The sequence below is a fragment of the Aulonocara stuartgranti genome (assembly GCF_965226115.1).
Source record: "Aulonocara stuartgranti genome assembly, chromosome: 5".
NCBI classification, from domain to species: domain Eukaryota; kingdom Metazoa; phylum Chordata; class Actinopteri; order Cichliformes; family Cichlidae; genus Aulonocara; species Aulonocara stuartgranti.
Genome location: NC_138943.1, coordinates 2,217,501 through 2,236,266, shown reverse-complemented (window position 1 = coordinate 2,236,266; position 18,766 = coordinate 2,217,501). Strand labels below are relative to the sequence as shown.

General features: G+C 45.4%; 1 protein-coding gene across 1 annotated transcript in view; it reads right to left on the bottom strand.

The window, feature by feature from the left end:
• Positions 1–1,069: 1,069 nt before the first annotated feature.
• The window catches only part of uqcc1 (ubiquinol-cytochrome c reductase complex assembly factor 1), a 19,352-nt gene continuing 1,655 nt past the window's right edge, over positions 1,070–18,766 (bottom strand). The window contains exons 2-9 of the mRNA XM_082533509.1: positions 15,795–15,899; positions 14,961–15,068; positions 13,424–13,496; positions 12,125–12,182; positions 11,482–11,590; positions 3,057–3,134; positions 2,698–2,811; positions 1,070–1,839 (exon numbers count right to left, since the gene is read on the bottom strand). Of these exons, the coding sequence (XP_082389635.1) occupies positions 1,705–1,839; positions 2,698–2,811; positions 3,057–3,134; positions 11,482–11,590; positions 12,125–12,182; positions 13,424–13,496; positions 14,961–15,068; positions 15,795–15,899 (780 nt within the window). The 3' untranslated portion in view covers positions 1,070–1,704. The remainder of the gene's footprint in view (positions 1,840–2,697; positions 2,812–3,056; positions 3,135–11,481; positions 11,591–12,124; positions 12,183–13,423; positions 13,497–14,960; positions 15,069–15,794; positions 15,900–18,766) is intronic.

Below are 18,766 nucleotides of genomic sequence, written 5' to 3'. Positions count from 1 at the left end.
GGGGCGGGGCCATCTGCTGTGATTGGTTGGGAGAGAGAAGGAAGACAGGATAAAGACATGCTGTGGAAGAGAGCCAAGGCACAACCATCCCCAACTACAGGCATCACTGGGTACAGCCCGTCAGTAGGTATGTGGAAGTTGGCCAATGACAGGTTGTGTTTTGGGTGAAGGCATCCTTACAGGAGCCAAACATATTGAAACCTTGACCAGAACAAGACACCACTCATCCAGCATCCCACAGTCCAACTCAGCAGCGCACACAATCCTTTTACTCTGATGGATTTGGTATTTCCTGTGCGGCAGCGCCTCGTGATTTCTCTTGAGCTGAGCTCTGACGGTGAAGGTCAATCTTCTGTTTTTTTCTCTCTTCCTTATAAACACGTTCAAGTTTCAAAAGACAGACATCAGGAAAGAAAGAACACAAAGTATGAAGGGCACTCTCACTCTGTACAAGCACAGACACGCCCACGTGTGCCTTAGATTAGCTCATGATGTTATGTAGACCTGAACATGCGCAGGAGGACAATCTGACATCATCATTGAGCTCGAGCCTCGACCAGAGGGCGCTTATTGGTCCGTCACAGCTGAGTGACGTCTGTGTGAAGGAAGGAGACAAAACTTTTTAACATTTTTACTGGATTATTTCTGACCTCCAACCATTTAACTATGAGTATTGATTATGATTATTAATCTCTGGCTCTCTTCCACAGCACGTCGTGCCAGATGGCCCCGCCCCTCCCCAAACCTGGTTCTGCTGGATCTTTCTTCCTGTTAAGTTTTTCCTTCCCACTGTTGCCAAAAATCTTGGTCATAGGGGGTCATTTTATTGAGGCAGCTGTTATTGTAATCCATATAAATGATGCCATACAAATAAAAGAAAATTCAAGTTTTTTTATATTTATAAAGGTCAAAGATCTTTTTTCACCCTCCTTTAATTAAAATTCTTCTTCCTCTGCTGCAGCCATTTGTTGCCACGTTCACCTGGTATTAGCAGTAGATAAATAAACCACAAGTCAAGTTTGCATTTAACCTGAGAAAACTGAGCACAGAAAAGGAGTCAGGAGCAGACGCCGTTCAGAGAAAACTTTATTTATTCACTTTTTAAAAACAAGAATGACGTCGTGTCTTTGAGGGTTCAGCTTCCTGTTGCGGTGTGAGAGCATTATGGACACCTCACTGACAATCTACAAGGATCGTTTTAACCTCACAGAGCAAAACTTTATTTAAACACAGTGAAGGAGCAGTAACAGAAGTCTCAGACGACACCTCTGCAGGAGAAGAGCAAGCTCGAAGGTACAAAATACTTTATAAATACAGCGTGGCGGTACTTATAAAACTGAGAAAATATAAATATGTGTGTTTTCACAGACAGGAAGCAGCAGACACTCTCAAACCCAACAGGACAAAGATGGAGGACGACGGCTGTACGTGCGACGTGGCCCACAATCCTCATCCCTGACCGTCTAATCTACATATATACACCGACCCTCTAGAATCAGACCTCTGGTGGACACATCATTGGGAGAATAAGTGCTCTGAACACAAGAGGAAAAAAGAAGAAAAAAAAAAAAAGCTACAACAACAGACCTGATGTCAAATTAAAATCTCATAACAGAGGAGAGGAGGAGTTATGAGGAAAAGAAGGGGAGGAGAAAACATAACCCAGGAAAGGATGAAAGGAAACTGAAGTGCAACAAGTGTCTGTCACAGTCCGGCATCGTTGTACGTGGGTTTGACCACCTTCAGGATGCTCTGTGCGTTCTCCTCCACCAGGGGGCGCCACTTCACCTCTCCTGTGAGCAGCAGGTCGTCCCCGTCCAGCGCGTCGATGTACTGCATCTGCACACAGCAGCACGTCCACATTTACCCTCACAGCTGATGGATCAACATCGACTGTTTTCCTTTCTGCAAACGTTACTGCGTCATAAACTCTGTGAATAAATCTCACGGATTTCTAAGGAAACACATCAGGTACAATTTCCAGGTTCCATCAACATTTTGAACTACTCGCACGTCCATCAATCCTCTGCTGCTTCCCTGGAGTTGAGTCTTAGGGCTGCAGCCTAAGCAGAGAGGCCCAGACCTCCCTCACCCTTCCCCCCCTCCTCCAGTTCATCCGGGGAACACCGAGCTGTTCCCAGACCAGCTGAGAGAGTCTCATTTCTACCCCGGGAGCCTCCAGGTAGGACATCTTCACCCAGGAAGAGACATCCCGAGTCCTTCCTGAATGATGAGACTCCTCACCCGCTGTATAACGCTGAGCCTCACCACCTTTCCAAGAAAACTCAGTTTAACCGCTTATTACCGCGAACTCGTGTTTTGGGTCATTACCCAGAGCTCACGCCCATCGCTCAGGGTAATGACGTAGATGGACGGTAAATAATCAGCTTTGCTTCTTTAGCGCTGCTGAAGAACTATCCTAATAAGCCCCGAGCTCTCAGTGCAGACATGGAAAACCAACTAATTCTGTCGGACCGCGAGCAGCTCACTGTGGGAGAGCTCTCTGCATGGAGACGTGCACATAAACCAGTGTTAAACCCAATTTGCTCATCAGCAGAAGACTCTGGATTCCTGTGGTTAAGAAAACAGATGGAGTCAAGCCCGGAGAACGTGGGCCCGAAGCATGTGCCGAGGTCTTATCAGGACATCACAATTCAAACGCAACAAAGTGCACGTGTTAGAAAGACTAAAGCTCACCTGTTTGCGGACGTACTCCACCATGAGCTCGAGCTGTCCGGGGTCTTCACACTGACGGTTGAACAGGTTTCTCCACAGAGCCGCCGCCAGCACACAGTCATCGGACAGGATTCCCTGCAGGTACCAACACACGTGCATGAAGTTTCTTCTAACCTGATATCTGCAGTTGTTGTTTGCTGACATGTCCCAGCTGTGTGATCCAATCAGGATCCAGACTTTGGACCGGAGTTAAAATTGAGTGAGTCTGCAGTGCATCTAAGATGAACTCTCAAAGGTCATTCGAAACAGATTTCCAGTCGCCTTTGAGCAGAGTTTGAATGTCGGCCGTAAAACAGCAAGTTTAAAATTCTTTGTCTTACCTCGTCGTATCCAAATATCGCTGCATAGAAGGTTTCGGTCATCGCTTTCATCGCTTCCTTTCTGTGGATGGCATCAATCTGCATCATTAAACAGAGGAAGACAAATCAGAGTGAAGCACAGCAGAGATTGAGAATACAAGATTTGTACATTCGTGCCAGGCAGAAACGTCTGGGCTGGAAAAGTGAAGCCAAGGCTGAAGTGCAGAAACCTGCAGTTCCTCTAACGTCCAGCAGAGGCTCCAGCAGGGAGTCAGTGCCATAGACTCCCATGTTAAAACTTTATAGCAGAAATAAACATCTTTAGAGTCTGACACACAAACTGTTTGGTCTCTGTGGAGAATTCTTCCTTCATAGCTGCAGAGGGGGTTAAATTGCAATAAAGCTTAAAAGTTTGAATATTAGGGGGCGTGGCCTCTTTTTGACTGACAGGTGGATGGCGACACAGGCGGCTGTAGCTGCTAGCTGTCTGCTCTGTTTGTGCTGTCAGAGCCTTTTGGTGCATTTTTAATGACATTTTCTGACCAATAATATGGCTGCTGTCAGGTTAACTCTATGGGGACGCTGAATGTCCAGTCCCAGGTTTGTCCAAACACTTCCAATAATTTTGGAGATGTCAATATTGAAATTAAAAAAAAAAAGTTAAATAAAGTACAGGTTCATCATTTGATTGATCAAAGAAGTTTTGATTACCAAGTAAAAACTGCAAAACATTCTGATTCCCAATTCTTTTTCTATTCATATACACATGATACTTTTCACCATTTTTAATAGAAAAATAAATAAATAAATTTTAAAAATCCACACATTGACCAGTAAAATCAAAAAACGCTCCCTGTGCTGTTCATTTGTTCTACTGGACGACTGAAGCTCTCGGGCCGCAGGTGAATCACACGGATCATACTGTAGGGTCTGTGCGAAGGTTTGCACCAACACTGTCGTGCACACAGCAAAAATGGAAGGTTTTCTGACATTTACAGTGGGGCAAAAAAGCATTTAGTCAGCCACCGATTGTGCAAGTTCCCCCACTTAAAATGATGACAGAGGTCAGTAATTTGCACCAGAGGTACACTTCAACTGTGAGAGACAGAATGTGAAAAAAAAAAAATCCATGAATCCACATGGTAGGATTTGTAAAGAATTTATTGGTAAATTAGGGTGGAAAATAAGTATTTGGTCACCTCAAACAAGGAAAATCTCTGGCTCTCACAGACCTGTAACGTCTTCTGTAAGAAGCTTTTCTGTCCCCCACTCGTTACCTGTATGAATGGCACCTGTTTGAACTCATCATCTGTATAAAAGACACCTGTCCACAGCCTCAAACAGTCAGACTCCAAACTCCGCCATGGCCAAGACCAAAGAGCTTTCGAAGGACACCAGGAAAAGTATTGTAGACCTGCACCAGACTGGGAAGAGTGAATCTACAATAGGCAAGCAGCTTGGTGTGAAAAAATCAACTGTGGGAGCAATCATCAGAAAATGGAAGACATACAAGACCACTGATAATCTCCCACGATCTGGGGCTCCACGCAAGATCTCATCCCGTGGGGTCAAAATGATCATGAGAACGGTGAGCAAAGATCCCAGAACCACACGGGGGGACCTGGTGAATGACCTGCAGAGAGCTGGGACCAAAGTAACAAAGGTCACCATCAGTAACACACTACAACGGCAGGGAATCAAATCCCGCAGTGCCAGACGTGTTCCGCTGCTGAAGCCAGTGCATGTCCAGGCCCGTCTGAAGTTTGCCAGAGAGCACATGGATGATACAGCAGAGGATTGGGAGAATGTCATGTGGTCAGATGAAACCAAAGTAGAACTTTTTGGTGTAGACTCAACTCGTCGTGTTTGGAGGAAGAAGAATACTGAGTTGCATCCCAAGAACACCATACCTACTGTGAAGCATGGGGGTGGAAACATCATGCTATGGGGCTGTTTTTCTGCCAAGGGGACAGGACGACTGATCCGTGTTAAGGACAGAATGAATGGGGCCATGTATCGTGAGATTTTGAGCCAAAACCTCCTTCCATCAGTGAGAACTTTGAAGATGAAACGAGGCTGGGTCTTCCAACATGACAATGATCCAAAACACACCGCCCGGGCAACAAAGGAGTGGCTCCGTAAGAAGCATTTGAAAGTCCTGGAGTGGCCTAGCCAGTCTCCAGACCTCAACCCCATAGAAAATCTGTGGCGGGAGTTGAAAGTCCGTGTTGCTCGGCGACAGCCCCAAAACATCACTGCTCTCGAGAAGATCTGCATGGAGGAATGGGCCAAAATACCAGCTACTGTGTGTGCAAACCTGGTAAAGACCTATAGTAAACGTTTGACCTCTGTTATTGCCAACAAAGGTTATGTTACAAAGTATTGAGTTGTATTTTTGTTATTGACCAAATACTTATTTTCCACCCTGATTTACCAATAAATTCTTTACAAATCCTACCATGTGGATTCATGGATTTTTTTTTTTTCACATTCTGTCTCTCACAGTTGAAGTGTACCTCTGGTGCAAATTACTGACCTCTGTCATCATTTTAAGTGGGGGAACTTGCACAATCGGTGGCTGACTAAATACTTTTTTGCCCCACTGTAAATGTGAGAAAACCTTCCTGCTGCCGCACAGCCGGGTTTGTCGCCACTGAATCCAAAGGTGAACATTTCCCAATGCTGCACAGGCTGGAGTGTAGAGAGTGCGGGCGCTGAGGAGGCGCAGCAGTGATTATGAACGTGGAGAAAATGAGCGATGTTTTTCCTGTGCTCTGCCTCAGCCACTATGAAACCTTAGAGCAGCTCCAATCACTGCTGCTGGCTGTGTAAATATAAGCTGCTCATGTAGAGCTTGATTAGGAAATTTGCGTTTTAGGGAATCAAGAAAAAAAAAAAGAAGAAAAAAAGATGATTATCCAAGGGAAAAAAAAAAGACTTCACGATGTTCACGGCTGCATGTTTATCTAACTCGCTTCTTGCTTTCGTCTGTTCCTTTAAAGATATTCAATTTATTCATATTTATGACTCTACAGTCCGATAAACACTCTTGATCTGATACACGTACAGCTTTGGCCATCAAACAGTGCTGCAGCCGCATCGCTAGTGAACGGTGCTAACGTCATGCAGCTGTACTGGCTGTGAGGCTGGGAAACCTGCAGTCAGTCAACAGCAGGAGCTCAAACGCAACGTCCGGACTAAAAGAACGTTCGGGAATCTCATCAGATGGATTATTCAGCAAGCATCAAACAAATAATAAGACTTAATAAGAATGAAAATAAGTCAAATTTTTCTGCTAACTAATGCTTCAGATGGAAAAATGTATTTTGCTGTTGCATAAATGTGCAAACGAAGCTTTTGGACTGTTCGGATATCACTGAGGGTAACATCACAGTCAGCTGTGCACAGTGAGGCTTCCTCAGTATCTCTGACTGCTGTACTGAGGTTACTGCTGTTATCTGCTGTTTGTAACAGGCTCAGGTCGTGATAATGATTGAAATGTGACATCATGAACGGACGGTTCACTAAAAACTTTAACTTGCTAAATAAAAATGGTAAATGGCCTGTATTTTTATAGCGCTTTACTCGTCCCTAAGGACCCCAAAGCGCTTTACACATCCAGCCATCCACCCATTCACACACATTCACACACTGGTGATGGCAGCTACATCGTAGCCACAGCCACCCTGGCTGCCAGACACTGGCGCCACCGGGCCCTCTGACCACCACCAGTAGGCAACGGGTGAAGTGTCTCGCCCAAGGACACAACGACCGAGACTGTCGGGGCTCGAATTGGCAACCTTCCGATTACAAGACGAACTCCCAACTCTTGAGCCACGATCGCCCCACAAAACAGAGGAAACGTCCCCGAGCGCTTCCACAGATCTGCTGGCGAGCACTGAAACAAATCTTTGATTATCAAAACATCAGCAGATCGTTTTTCTGCCAGTAAACGTCTCGTTTCACCTTTCAGTCTGACTACAGGAGAGAAACCAGCTGAAAACAGCTGCTCTGCGTGTACAGCTGGGACATAAAGAAGCTGCAAACTTCCATGACTGAAGTTAATGACTTCAGCGTAAGGTTAAAGGTCACAAAACAAGTGAGCTCTGAACAAGAGAAATGTGAGGTCAGACTCGACCTCTGAACATCTTTACTATTGAACTTTAAAAGAAACCGGACTTTGTTGTAACTCTGTGCTGACACGCTTGACATACAGAACACGCAGGTTTACGTACACATGCTGACAAAAGGTCACGTATGCAGCTGTGAAAACACCTGCTGCGTACGAGACCGATGCATGCGTGCCCACGCTGCAGGAGTGACCTCACAAGCCAGACTGTAATTTCTCATCTCTGACCTCTTTCTGTCACACGAAGCAAAAGGAGCAAAACTAAAGAGCTCCTTAATATGAAGAGCGCTGAAAGCTGCTGCTTGGCTGCCGCTGAGCTCGCTTTACAGCCAAATCCAAGAGGCTGTGATGGGGTGTGGATTCACACCTTCACTACGAGTCAACTAAATCTCCAAAGACCAGTCCCTCCTGCTCCCACCTGAACGGCAACCCTCTGATTTTATGAGTGTTTACACCACACGCTTAAAGATGAAAACTTTTCTGCTCCAACAAGGAAAGCTGCATCAGGCAGAAAATGTTTTCCTGCACTGGATGAAGCTCTGGCCCTTCTGCAGTTCTGTTTCTATTTGAAGGCACGAACCCAAAAGACTGTGACGCTCTCGCCTCTCCAGCGTTTTATCAGCTCTGTTCCTGTGCTGCACGTCTTTCAGCTCAGTGTTTAAAATACTGGCAGCAGCCTCCTGGTAGATACAGTAAAGATCTCAATCTCAAAATCCCACACCGCCTTGTACTCAAGTTATCGCATTCACAACCTTTTTCGTCAGGGCGTTAGCCATCAGCTAAAACTCTGTAACTGCAGCCCACGAGCTGACGGGGTCTTGGACTCCAAATATTTCACTGCCTCGGTGAAGAATCGGGACCAGCTGAGGGTTCAGTGTGGACATGGATCAGGTGTGGAAACCTGGAGCTGTGCATGGATCGTCTCGGACGTTCTATTGGACGAAGTTTGGTCGGCTTTTGACGTCGCATTCCTCCCACAGTGTCTCTGCTACTGAGAATCCTCAGCATGAACTTTGACTGAGAACAGCGTCGATCATCTAATTCAGCCAAAAACTCGTAAATCCTCTTTTTCAGGTCTGACGTAGCGTTTGTGCGTATTGTGGTACGATGACGTTTTATGAAGGATGCTGAGACTGTGGACCGTTTTAACTCTCAGCAGCACCAAACTGTTTGATTTTGGAGAATTTTAAAGCACCTAAAAATATCAGGCTTAACAGTAAGTGGAGGGGTACAAACGTGCAATTCATAAACGAGGCTCAGAGGCAGGCGTGTCTCACTTTGGGACTACGACGTGAGGAAAGAACCGAGGATGCTCTGAGGAGTGAGAGCAGACTGCTCGAGCTGTGCTTTTACGCGTTTTGACCCTGTTTAATATCCTGCCGCCCTACATTTACATTCTTTGTCACAACTCTTTAATTCTTAAACGCAAACACCCGTAATTAAAGTGGGTTTTTCCCCTCTGTTAGCTTTGAGACTCGAATCCAGAATAATCTGCATTATAGAAGGACAAAGTGTTTCTGAAAGCTTCGTGTGCTCAGAGCCCAGATTTATGTCAATGAGCGACACTTCCTGGAGCTGCTCCACTGACAGAAAATAGAGGAACGACTCTGTGGACAAGGCGGCCGCAGCCAGGCTCGCTCTCCGGGGATTTGTTGGCACAATTACGCTGATGTAAAACTTTAAAATCAACAAAACCTGCATCCTTTGTAGCATGCAATGGCACGGATAAAACTGAACGCACTGTTGCATCAGCTCGAAGGGGAAATGTGGCTGAAATAATGAATATTTATGTAACAGAATGACATTTAGCTTGGAGACGTGTTTGTGTAGATTTGTGGCGATTTAATGTCACAGAAGCACTTCTGAGGAACCTGAGCTGCTGTGGAAAATACTGCTGCTGTCAAGTCTGTATTAATGCAGTAAAATAATCAGTCATCAGCGTGTGCTCGTTCTCAGCTCTTCAGTTCCAAACGTCTGCCCTGCTGAAGTTTTCATGTTTCATTCTGGAGCTAAAGCGATTAAGTTAATTACATTTAATAAAGAAAAACAATCAGAAAGCCAGTTCTCAAACTTTGCCCAGCGCCAGTTTCTAAATGATGAACATTTCCAGCTTTTGCTTTCTAAAACAGTAACTTAATACCTACGACTTTTGGACAGTTCGCTCCTGCGGCTCCCTGACCCGTGGCAGGAGGTGTAGGGGTCTGGTGCTGTGTGGATTGGGCCACGGTAAGGGGCGGACACCCCTGCGGGCCAATCCCTGGTTGCCAAAAGTGGCTCTTGGAACAGCACCCCTCTGGTGGGGAACAGCCTGAGAGTTCCCAGCTAGGGTTCAGACTCGGGCTTGCCTCAACAGTGTAGCATCTCGAACCCAGGGCTGGCCTCTGTTCCACTGTGGAGCTGGCCTCAGTGAAAGGTGGTGAGCAGGGGTGGGTCTACTTTTATCCCCCGAACTTGGCACCTGAACAGAAGGTTGCTTACCTGCGTCTGCAGGTTGAAATAAGTTGAGACTATGTGCCCAAAGACAGCTCAGAGTACCTTTAATACCTGGATGGGTGGAGTGCTCGAGGGTGCAGTGAAAGCTGGAGTGGCGTGACAGAAGGAAGGACTAACAGACCTGCAGTCGTTTGTCCATGATGAACACTTTAGCTTCACGCTGCTCCTTTAACTGGGAAGATGATCTATGAATGGTCCAGATGCACCGATGCAGTATTTGGATCACACATCCAGCAGCAGCAGCAACTGCAGCAGCAGCAGCTTGTCAGTGTGTTTGCTCCATTCAGTCCATATTTAATAGATTTATTTATATGAGGTTATTTGACAAAGTCAGCTAATCAGTGCTACACAGTCAAGCCTCGTCCTCCCCGTGAGGACAACAGTTACTGCAGCTTACAGGATCTGCAGATAAATGCAGCTGGGATAAGCTGGACTGAGCATTCCCAGTGAGCTGGGGTTGTATCGGTGGTCCGGGGCATTTCCAGGAAAGCAAAGGAAACAAAAGAAATGCTGACTTTGAATCTTTGTGGTTTACTTTGTGGGCGGAAAACTTCCAAGTTTGCAAATCCCAAAATTACAGAAACCTTTTAATTTACCTCAGAGCGTGCGGTAGATCTGTGTGTGCTCTGATCATGTGACTTTTCTTTCAGAAAACAGGGTTTCCTGCATTTCTTTGCAGCTTTCAACAGAAAAAAGTCAAAAATATTTTAATTTAGTTTGAGTAAATAATCCCAATTATTCAAAGTTCACATTTTGAGCAGGAGACGACTGTTGTGCGTTTGTCTATTCTGTTACTTTGTTTTCTCATCTTTTCACTTTCATGCTTAAGTTGAAAACAGTCTGTAATCACCACATTTCCATGAACAGTTGGTTACTGACATTATGAAGCAGATGCAGCAGCTCAGTGGAGCTGACTCAGATCAGGGTTAGACTGCACAGCAACACGAGTCCTGTTCGTGGCGAAGGCAGTTCGTACGTGCTGATCGACATTCACAGCTGTGAAACACTGACCGTGTGCTGCAGGAGACTGAACCACTGCCAAAGCATTCCTGCTGGAACCTGAAGATCCAGATTCTGTTCCAGCAGGAGAGCTGGCCGATTCTGACAGCAGCGCAACCTCTGCTGCGGCCGTAACCACAAACCTATCAGCCAATCAGCCGAGTTGATGCAAAAGCTTCAACACGGGATTTTTGTCGCTGAGGGAGAATTAGAGTGAAAGCTTCTGTTACACACTAAAACTCTGACAGGAATTAAACAGCTGGGAAAATATCTGAATTTGCAAACTCAGCTTCAGTAAATAACCCGAATGAATGAGTAACAGAAAACCTTTGTTACATGATCATTTTAGTTTTAAACCAAGAATAAATCAGGATTTCAGGCATCAAACATACAAAGTTCCAACAGGCTGAGATCTTTCTCCCAGCAGTGACGCTGAAAAGTGGAAATACAGTCGCATGATATTTACAGCCTGTGTATTATGCACGCTGTGCACCAGCCTGCGTGTGTGTGTGTGTGTGTGTGCACCAGCCTGCGTGTGTGTGTGTGTGTGTGTGTGTGTGTGTGTGTGTGCACTTCACGATATGACAGAGGGTCTGGTTGCAGCTGTTGCTGTGGTTACCGTGGCTGCTTTGTTGGTATTGCTTCTGTTGCTTTCGTTTAGTTGCAGAAGTTATGCAGACGTTGCTGCACACGTAGAGGTCGGTTGTCTCTACATGTGTTGGTGTCTTTGTGGAGACTTTAATACTCTCAGCTGAGACTGTTTCACCTGCTTTCATGCCTCTGAATTTAATTTTTTTCCCCTTCAAGATCAGAAACATAACGTACCCCCATGATTTTGCTCCTCTGCTCCACATCCTCCCACATGGAGTGCACGATGTAACGGCACATGTACTTCCCCTCTCTGCCCTCCTGACGCATCCGCACCAAACACATCCTGAGAGCACAAGAACACAACAAGGAGACTGAAACGAGCGCACAGCCTTAAATCGCTGTGACGAGTGAAGCCGTGTGCTCATCGTATGAAGAGCGTCACTGTCCCAGCCACAGCAGGAGCAACAGCGACATCATTACATCATTAAAAACTATCAGACGCTTCCATTTAGACCACATAAACACATCAATAATAATAATAATACAATTATATATTATATGCATTCTCTCGCTGTGAACTGGATTCTTTGCATGCTACAGAGGACGTTTAATGTTACACAACATGTGAAGGAAGATAACTGTCAAAGCAAAAATACATCACATGACACACGACTGGGCTAATAAATGCACGGAAGAGCAGCAACCGCACAGACAGCGCGGTCGACACGGACCACGGCTCCCTTTGCTGCTTACGCCAATCAGCACACAGATTCCTCAGAGCAGCAAACAAACCATCTGATTGGCTGATTGGATAAATCCAGCTGTACAGGTGTACCTAATAAACTGGTAGCTGAGAGGATGCGTTTGTGCGACTCACCATACGTGCAGCTGTGCAACCAGGAACCAGGAGTTGAGAGTGTCAGGGAGGGTGCACTCTGAAACACACACATTAGGATTCATTAGGATTCTCTGCACGCCGCACCTGCGTCAGACTCTGCAACTACATCAGCATACAGTAGGGCTGTTTGACGTCACCACGTATATCGGACGACGATATGAAAACATCTATCGTTTCATTTTACACACCATCATTGTTTCGAGGTGTCGCAAAAACTGTTTGCCGGAACATTGTTCATGGTTTTGATGGTCACTGTAGCAGCTGTATTCATTGGTTAATGTTCTCTCTCTTATATAAACACACTGCGGACAGACAGGTGACTGTTTTTACACGTTGTCGTTAGCAACAACAAAAGTAAACCCAGCATGTGGCTCTGCCGTCCGCTTGTTTATTTCCCACATAAATCTTTCACAATAAAGCTGAAGATCTTTTTGAGATTTTCCAAAATAAATGACGACAAACAGAAGGACCAATCAAAACGAGGGGCTGACACTGTAGCGTGGACATGGTTTGGTTATGAGAAGTCTCACACCAACACCTCAGACTCAAACACGACAAACCTCTGCTGCCACCGACGCACGAGTCACGTGACAGAGTGTGGAGAGAGTTTACTGATGAGGAGCAACGAAGAGCTGCCAGGTGCTCCAAATAAACCTCAGACTCAAACGTTAGCACGGGCTTTTCCCCGCAGCACGTCGTGGGATAAATACTCACAAAGAAAAATGGCGGCCGTTACAACTTATGTCTACAAATGTATCGTTTCACGCATCGCGATTCACAGAATTTACAGAAAATGTAACATTTTTGTGATAAATATGGCTGTCAGGACGACAAATGAGATTTTGGTCATATCGCACAGCACTAACATAAGATGTGCTTTTCTTTTTAAAACACTCATATCTGAGAGTTTAAGGGGAATAAGCGGCAGAGCTGAAGGTTTGAACGTCTCCAAAACACAAAGCGACACATTTACCGTCCACGCCTGAGCGGGAAGGTGACGATACCACAGAACGGAGGACAAATCCACAGCTCAGAGTTGAATCCTTCACAGCTGGGAGTCATATCAGCGTTCGTTTTAAGCTTCTCATTACGTGAGATTTATATCTGAGCTCTTCGGTTTGTTCTGCGTTTGTGTTTTTATGTTACTGAGAAAAGTTGTTCTTCAGGTTTTTTTGGGATAAATATCAGCAAACACAAGCCCGTCACCAATAAGCATGTCCGAGGCAAAGTGGGAACAACATGAACGGCGGCCCAGGGAGCCGAGCGTGGTAAACTCACTGTCGAAGAACTCGTCGTAGTTGATTCTCTCCACGCAGCACGTGTACATCCGCAGAGCAGCAATCTTGATTTTCTGTGGAAACAAAAACATCACGTCTGACGTCGTCACTCTGCAACCACAACATCGCACTCACAGCTACAGCTGACAGCTACGAGTTGCTCTCACCAAACATGAAAGGGGAGTGATGAGGCGAAGTATTTCAATCAGCTGATTCTCGTGATGTCACTGACATTCAGAAATGGAGGAGGGGCTTAGTGATGGCGTTTGAGGGCAGCTGAACATGGTGTAAGTGAAGGAAAACACCAACTTCAGAGCTCTGCTGCGTTGTGGCAAACATCACTCATAGGAAAGGCCTCGGCAGGCGACCCTCCTGCGATGGCGCAGAGACAACACGCTGGCTTCCTGTTGAAGCTGTCAGGGGGCCACGCTGCCCGAGTAACAGCCAATCAGCCTTTACACCCCAGCGGCCACAGTGCAGACACTCATTCCAGCCTTTCTTTACTCCTCCGCGTCCTGCTGGCTGTTGGGGCGAAGCGACTGGACTGTGTGGGAGTAATTACACTTCCTGCCTAGTGTAAATGCACCACTACACTTCCATTACCAACATTTGTCAATGGAAACCGGGGGGGGGGGGGGGGGTACAAAATGACATCAAACAGGCAAACTTATCCAAATGAGTTTGCCTGGTTCAGCAACTTTCAGCTGGAAGGGCGACTCGCCCGATGAGCTTCATTTAACAACAGCGAGCATTTCTGTGGGATTGTTCTGGGATTTAAGGCTGATCTGTGCGTCTCTGACGGCGGTTTTATCTGTAGAGTAAACACGCGCAGGAGCAGGACACGAGTTCGGAGGTGTGCCAGCGAGCCAAACGCTGCCGGTCCGGCGGGCGGCCCAGCTCTCTGCTCGCCTGACATTCCTCGGCACGCACGCAACCTTCCCGCCTTTAGCCAAAACCTCCCACATCACTGAAGCCTGCCACAGCTCCAACTGTTTATTCCTTTAGTGACCTGCGCATTCCTGGAAAACATACCGACTACAAGAGTGTGACGCCATGAATGAAAGCTACACACACGTGCACACACACACCTCTGGTGAATATCACTCCCACTGCAGTGACGTTATTTGTATTTTTGGCCTTCTGCATCTTCCATAACAAATGTTTTATTACTCTGTTGTGTCCAAGTGCAGTTTGGTTTTATTCAACCACAGAGAGCAGGAGGGGAAACGCTGCCCTGACAGTACAGGTAGAAACGTCTGACCCGACACACCGGTTAGTTTTTGTTACCTGTCGACCAATCAGGGTGGCACACATTCATCAGAAGGTGCGTTTAAAGGACGTAAGCGTGTTGCTTTTGAATGAAAGGTTGTTTGAGTGCAGAACGGACACGTCAGCAGGTAACAGGCGGCCTGGGAGGCACATTAAACACATTTAACATGACACTAAGTGCTCGTGTTGATTTCACACATCAAATGAAGCCAAATCACCATCACCTGCTCGTTTTCAGCCCACGTCTCACCCGTCTCTTCTGCACTCACCCATTTATTGTATTTGAGCGGTCCCGTGAAGCCCATCGCCTCGATGAGCTTTGTGAAGGCGCCGACCTCCTCGTCCGTGTGCTGATGCGTCTCCTTCACGTTACGGAGCTGAAGGACAAAAAGAAAAAGCGGAGCGGTGAAAAAAACGACAGCGAAAACAGAAACTGCTCCTTCAGCAGGTGGGATGTCAAACGTGTGCTGCGTGACCCTGGTTTAATCAGCACGTGACGACGCACCTGTGCGGCGCGACCTTTACCGCTCACTAAATTAATACGCTGACCTACTCCGAGCTGCACGCCGTCTTCGTGCTTTGACAGTTTTATTACAGCCACCACGACCCCGCTAACCTTCATCAGGACGCGCAGATGTGCCGAAGTTTTCTCCCAGTTTTCAAGCTTCATTAAAAACAACAAAACCAGTTGAAGCCTCGAACACACGGAGCAGGCAGGAAGTGCTTTAAAGGCACGAATACGACACGACTGAACTCAGAATTCATTAAATTCATCCTGAAATCCAAGCAGGTGTGAAAAACTACAGGCTGAATAATCAACCCTTTAAAAGAGGAATTACAGTTGATTTGTTTTCATTTAAGCAGAAAATGAGGAGGTCCCGAGTGCAGAACAACTGGCTTCACAAAATGCCTCCGAGATGACGGAGATGGAATCGACCGAGTGAAAAGAAAAGTGTTATTTATCAGCAAAGAGTATATATGTTTGGCATATCGGTGGCCCCCCCCACTGGGACAAAAGAGCTGCTGCACAGCTGTTTTGAAGCAGTCCATCTGTGGGTTAAACAATGAGGGTTATTTGTTCATGTGCTTGCGTGAGATGTTACCTGTGTGGCGACATGCAGCGTCCGGCACGGCGTTACTAATGGAGAGGAGACGCCCGCCTGCTGACAGGCGGCCAGCGCTCTGAAACAGGCTTCCTGATCCAACCCCTGCAAGGAGAGAGAAGTTAAGTCAGGCTGAACACAAACGATCGACTGTTTTATTTGTTGACTTGTTTTTAAAGACGGATCAAACACCTGCTCGTCTCCCACTAACAGCAGTGATCTTCACGTCACAGCTCAGTGTTGTTCTCAGGTTTAGCCAGTTTTCGTGACCCTTTAGCATTTTTTGTTTGAACTGCATGAAACATCCTTCATTAACCCTCTGACTGCTGGACAGGCTTTCTCTGAGTCAACATTTATAAACTGTTAAGTCTCTGCACCACCCAACCTCACTGAGTAGAAAGACCTGCAACAATAATCTGATTAACTGATCTGATTAAGTTCATTCAGATTTGTAAAAACATGATGTAAATTTAAAACCTTTCAAAATGGACTAAAGCTCAAAGAGAATGAAGAGACCGCTGCTATGAGCTGATGGCCTAAACTCCCATATACTGTCTCAAAGAGACACTGAGGGAACAACAACAAATATTAAACCTCAACATCTGCATCAGCACAACTGCTGGCAAAGCTTTAGTTCAATTCTCAAAAAACATTTAGTACCTAAAGAACCTTTAGGTCATTATCTGGTTGTTGCTTTAAATGGTGGTTATTGAAACAGCTGCTGCACTGCACATGTGCAAAGAGCACAGCTTAAAGCCTCTGTCACAGACTGAATCAGCCAGGCCTGTGGCAGAAGACAAACACCTCGAGATTTCAAAGCGGTGCCAAAATAAAACTTCACCACACTCAGAAAGAAATGCACACAAGACTGAGAAAGTGGGCCACCTCCTCTGAGCCCAGAGTTCATTTAAGATGATCAGACATGAGGGGGGGTCACCTTTCCTGTGAGCTGAATAATCAATAACCTAAACGTGACCCTGCACAGCTCAAAAACCAGCTCCTGTGACGGACCGATGGACTGTTTGTCTGTGAAGGCACCATTTATGCTAAACAGTATTACAGACTTCAGAATAATATTTTCTGCGCTCCAGTCTTTTTCCAGGTAAAGCACCGCTTACTTCAGCAAGACGAAGCCCAAACATCCTGCATGTATTAAAAGAGCCCGCGTGCATTGGACACCCTGGACCCTCAGACTGATATTAAAATGTCCAACTTTACAGCAGGAAAAAAAAAACATGTTTACAGCTGGATACAAAAATCCTTTCCCTAATCCAATTTCATACTCGAGTTAGGCGACTTTGAGTAGTATCCCAGCTGTGGATGTGTGCTGCTTCAACTTTAAATGTTGCTGCTCGTGCTAGTCGGCACTAAAAGTAGTAGTCCGTTACCCTCACTTTATTATAGTGCGGCGGCACCTTGGTGCACAGGCCTGACACACAACAGCACCTCTCCGAAGTGTAACCGAGTCCACTGTGCTCAGCTGATTATTTTCTGACACTTGGATCAGCTGACTAGGTGACAAGTCCCTGAACTGAACTTCTGGACCATGTTTGTGTCCTTTTTATGCAGTTATCGGATAAATAATACGGCGGCTGTGCCACATTATTTGTCATATTTGTCTCTGGTCCAGTTTTTGACAGTAAACCATTGGACGGTCTATACTCAGGGGCGGAGCGTGGGGGTGGCTTACGGGGCTTAAGCCCGGGTTGTTTTGTCAGAAGCCCGGGGTCTTTTGGAGTGTAATTTTTTCATAGTTAGATGCCTGGCTGACAACTGTATAAAACAGAAAGTACACACAATATTCGAAGCACATAGTGCACACTGTGGGAATTTACGACTGTGCGTGAATCCCCCCCTGATATTGGTATGATCCGAGCTCAGACACTAAGCGACTGAGCGAGGGGGCGGGGCAGCTGCTGCCTGTGAGTGCGCTGTTGTAGAGACGGAGCCAGCCATACTAAGGAGAGCTTAAGTTTGAGCAGGTACCAAAGCAAATCATTCGTACTGTACAAATAATGTAAATATGACGGTGCATCACGAAAGATTGATATGAAACTGATCACTTGACCAATATTACGTTACTTGCTCTTCAAGTGAATCAACAAATGGCGAAATGAAAAGCCGAACAAATGCTATTTTTTTTTAGAGTCTTAGCTTACGTGTGTTTATTTCATATTTTCAGTTCTTACCCTCCCCGACTAAATCGGTTTCAGTTATGTACTGAAACATAAGAATGGACATTAGAGGCTTCTTTCAAAGAAAAAACTCAGGTAAATGTTATTTTATATATTATGCTTTGTATGTTGTTCAGTATATTTCTATGCAAAACAAGAGGGGTTTCAGTACACAGCAGGATATTCACATTTGTAACCAGATATTTACACTTTAGGAAGAAAACATAAAACATTTTTACTGTACAACATCAATTTAGAGTAAACTTTTGTTTTAGATAAATATTGAAATATATTTTGAATTAGTTAAATGTCAGAATAAAGAGACAGAGCTTCTATTTTTTATCACTTTCATCAAATGTAGGAGTACATGTACACTAAATTTATTGTTAATTAATAAGAAAACTGCAGACGATTCCATTCTGAGCTGAAGAAGCTTCTGATAGGTTTGTAGAGTCCATGTGAGTAAACTGGTAGCACAGCTGTGGATGCATATAAGGCAAAACACAGAGCCTGTTTCTGTGACATGGGAACATCAGGAGATGTCAACCAAAACACCAGGAACAGAACTGTGGAGCTCCATAAGTGTGGCTCAGTTTGAATACAATTTGGTGCCATTTGCAATTAAGAAATACAGACAGTTTCTCTCTTTACTCTTAAAGTTAACAAATATGTTTTTATATTTATCAATCTAAAAAAATAAACATTTAGTCTGATTTGATGTTACAATTAAAAAAGTGTTTGTGTTTTGAGCTGAAGAGTTTGTAAATATCTGGTTTCAACTGTATATTTGATGATTGT